At 39.9% G+C, this 3,333-nt stretch overlaps 1 protein-coding gene across 1 annotated transcript in view; it reads right to left on the bottom strand.

Moving 5' to 3' along the window:
• Nucleotides 1-3,333, bottom strand: part of EFCAB5 (EF-hand calcium binding domain 5) — a 175,739-nt gene that overhangs the window by 89,505 nt on the left and 82,901 nt on the right. The window contains exon 8 of the mRNA XM_011940850.1: nucleotides 561-716. Coding sequence (XP_011796240.1) covers nucleotides 561-716 — 156 coding nt within the window. The remainder of the gene's footprint in view (nucleotides 1-560; nucleotides 717-3,333) is intronic.

Below are 3,333 nucleotides of genomic sequence, written 5' to 3'. Positions count from 1 at the left end.
AGGATGGTCTCGATCTCCTGAACTCGTGATCCGCCCGCCTCAGGCCTCCCAAAGTGCTGGGATTACAGGCGTGAGCCACCGCGCCCGGTCAGTAATTATCTTATAAACATTGTCAATAGTGTGTTTGGTCATGTTTTCCTTTTCACATTCACTGCTAGGAATCTTAGATCCAAACTTGTAAACAACCCACGACGACTATTTAGGTCATTATTTGGGGCTTTGTTCCCAGCTTCATTTACTATCCCCTCTCTTATTTTTTTCTTCTTTCATCCTACTTTTAGTTTACATTTTGTTGTTGCATCTTCTCTATTCTTGTGAGCTTACTTAAATCCTTTCTGGACATGGAGATACAAACAAATAAATATAAGGCTCATAAACAAATATATTTCAGTAAAGTTTGTATCTATTTTGTAGAGATGGGGTTTCACCATGTTGTCCAGACTGGTCTCAAACTCCTGGGCTCAAGCAATCCACCAGCCTCAGCCTCCTAAAGTGCTGGGATTACAGGCGTGAGCCACAGTGTCTGGCCAAGAAGCAATTCTTTAAATGTCTTAACCCACCTTCCCATGGTCACAATGTAGGAAGAGTTCAGCGAACATCTGCCTCCGCATGTCAGCTTTTATGACCTCCCGGAATTCATCTGCAGAGTGGCAAAGGTGTTTAAGGAGTTCCTCAAACATTTCACTCTTCAAGTCTTCAATATGTGAAGAGATGTACTACAGGGAAAAAAAGAGGATAAACGATTGACTTAAAACCATGCTCTATTTGGATTTTCCCCAGGATTCAACCAATGTGCATGAAATATATTGGCTGTAAAATGTTTCCATATGATTTGCTTATCATTTAGACGAAGCATTTTCATGTTAGCTGCTCTAAAAGCTGTGATGCAGAGAGAGGTAACTAATGCAGTCCCCAGTACCACACATCAGTGGGACTAGATATTTTTGGAGCTATTTCCCTCTACATCACATCAACATTATATAGGGCAGACTTTCCTCACAATATGAAATAGCAGTAGTTGCCTGTAAAATGCTACCTGCAAATTAAAAATTCTAAAAATTGAATGCAGTTTTTCTATGGTATATATATATGGTATATAAAAGCACATGTATTGCAAGACTGGCTGCATTTAATTACTGGCGTGTAAGGGACAAGGATCATGGGTGGCTTTTTGTTTTTTGATATTGCAATAAGATATCCTTTGTCTATGATCTTCTTTTAAAAGTATAGGGACTGAAAACATCTATACTCTTCGGCCATTTCTCTTGATCCCTGTTGAGTAGATTTCCAGAAGTGGAATTTCTAGCTTAGAGAATTAATGCACCTGAATATTTTGTAGGTTTGACATGGGGCTTGCACCCTTTTGCACTCCTATCACTAATACATGAGTGACTATTTCTTCTCAGCCTCACTATCAGTGTGTATTGGCAGTTTTTGCCAATTTGATAGGTCAGGAACAAATTACATTCTTGGTCTACACTTTACTATAAGAGGTAGAAGGTATCCTGTGATAGAGAGAAGTGATCAAGCACTGCAAGAGTTTCTGAGAGCACTCCTTTTAAAGTGTGAGCTCAGTTCACAGCCGATGATTTCCTCCCCTGCCTCGTGCACAGCAGTAGCCAAAGTTATACTGCATGACCCCACTTCCATAGCCATAAATGATTGAACCAGGGGAAACACTTAAGGCCATTCAGATTCTCTCCACTAGGAACTGGGGATTACAACTGAGTAACAGCCAGTTAATCTGAGTGGGCCTGAATTTGTGAATGTGTAGTCGAGGCAAAACTTTACATCTACTCTCTTAGGGTCTTTGGCTGGGCCTGAGAATTAAATTGACATAAGATAGGTTAGTAGGAGAAAGGCATAAAGATTTAATATAAATTTTATGTGGCATAGGAGCTGTCATAAAGAAATGAAGAAAAGAAATGGCAAAAACTATATGCTTTTATTAATATATTGGGTTGAACAAAGAGAGGCAATTGTGGAAAAGTAACTAAATTATGTTGGGAAGCTAAAAGAAAGATAATAATTATTTTAACAAGGTCTGTTTGTACAGAATTCTCTCAGCTAAGACTCCCAATTGAATAATGTTTCCTTTCTCCTAATACAGGGAGGACATCTTTCACATGGGAGATTTTAACTTCCTATTTTCAGGAAGAAAAAAGGAGATTAGAATGCCCTTCTTGTATCTATTTTTCAAGTGCCTTTAGCTGAAAGTAATCCTTATGCCAGAGTGGAATGTTTTGGGGTAGCATATTTTGCCACTCTTCAAATGTAAATTTAAGAGTTTTGGGGTGGCCAGATTCCTCCATATGAACTGAGACTGCCGGGAAAGTCTGTTATGGAGAGAAACAGATGAAATGGAAAGCAGAGAGAAGCAGTCTTAACACTTTCCAAGTCCTTGTTCTAGTCTCTTCCTGAAGCCCTTGGATTGTGCACATTTCATATTCAGCTGTACAGCTCAGGTTGGTTTCTGGTTCTTGTAATTAGCATGCATTTAACATGGTTTGTAAAAATCATGTTCCACTTTAGTAATTTGTTTAAAATGGAACATGTTTTTGGCATATTTCATTGATATATAATTTTTGTTTTTATTTTTTTAGAGATAGGGTCTCATTCTGTTGCCCAAGCTGGAGCGCAGTGGTACAGTGGCACAATCATGGCTCACTGCAGCCTTGACCACAAGAATCAAGTGATCCTCCTACCTCAGCCTCCTGAGTTGCTGGAACTACAGGCGCGAGCCACCACACCTGGCTAATTAAAAAAAAAAAAACAACTGTATGTGTAAAGATAGGGTCTCACTATGTTGCCCAAACTGGTCTCAAACTCCTGGGCTCAGGTGATCTCCCTGCTTCAGCCTCCCAAAGTACTGAAATTACAGGCATGAGCCACTGTACCCAGGATCACTGTCATTATTCTTGATGGATCAATGCACACAGTTAAGTTCTTATCTGTTACCATGGGAAGCAGAGTAGTGGAAACGGCTAAGAACTTACTCTGAAGCCTATCTGGGCTCAACTCCCTGTTCTCATGTCCCTTCATTTGTGAAATGGGTATCACAGTAGTAGTTACCTCACTGAGTTATGGTATGTACGATCTGGGTGTTTCACGTAGTAAGTTCTCTTCAGCCATTGTGCTTGTCTACTCTTAAGGTAGGTAAGAAATTGGCCAAGAACATCTTCTTCATTAAATAAACAGTCCTCTTAGCTGATAAACAACTTTAGAAGGAGAAAACCCAACAAGATCAGCGGTTCTCAAAGTGTGATCCCTAGATCAACAGCATCAGCATCACCTGAGAACTTGTCAGAAATGCAAATTTTTGAGCCCCCCCCC

The sequence above is a fragment of the Colobus angolensis genome, unplaced genomic scaffold, assembly GCF_000951035.1.
Source record: "Colobus angolensis palliatus isolate OR3802 unplaced genomic scaffold, Cang.pa_1.0 Scaffold193, whole genome shotgun sequence".
NCBI lineage: Eukaryota > Metazoa > Chordata > Mammalia > Primates > Cercopithecidae > Colobus > Colobus angolensis.
The sequence above is the reverse complement of the archived record's forward strand: the minus strand, read 5'-3'. Positions and strand labels throughout refer to the sequence as shown.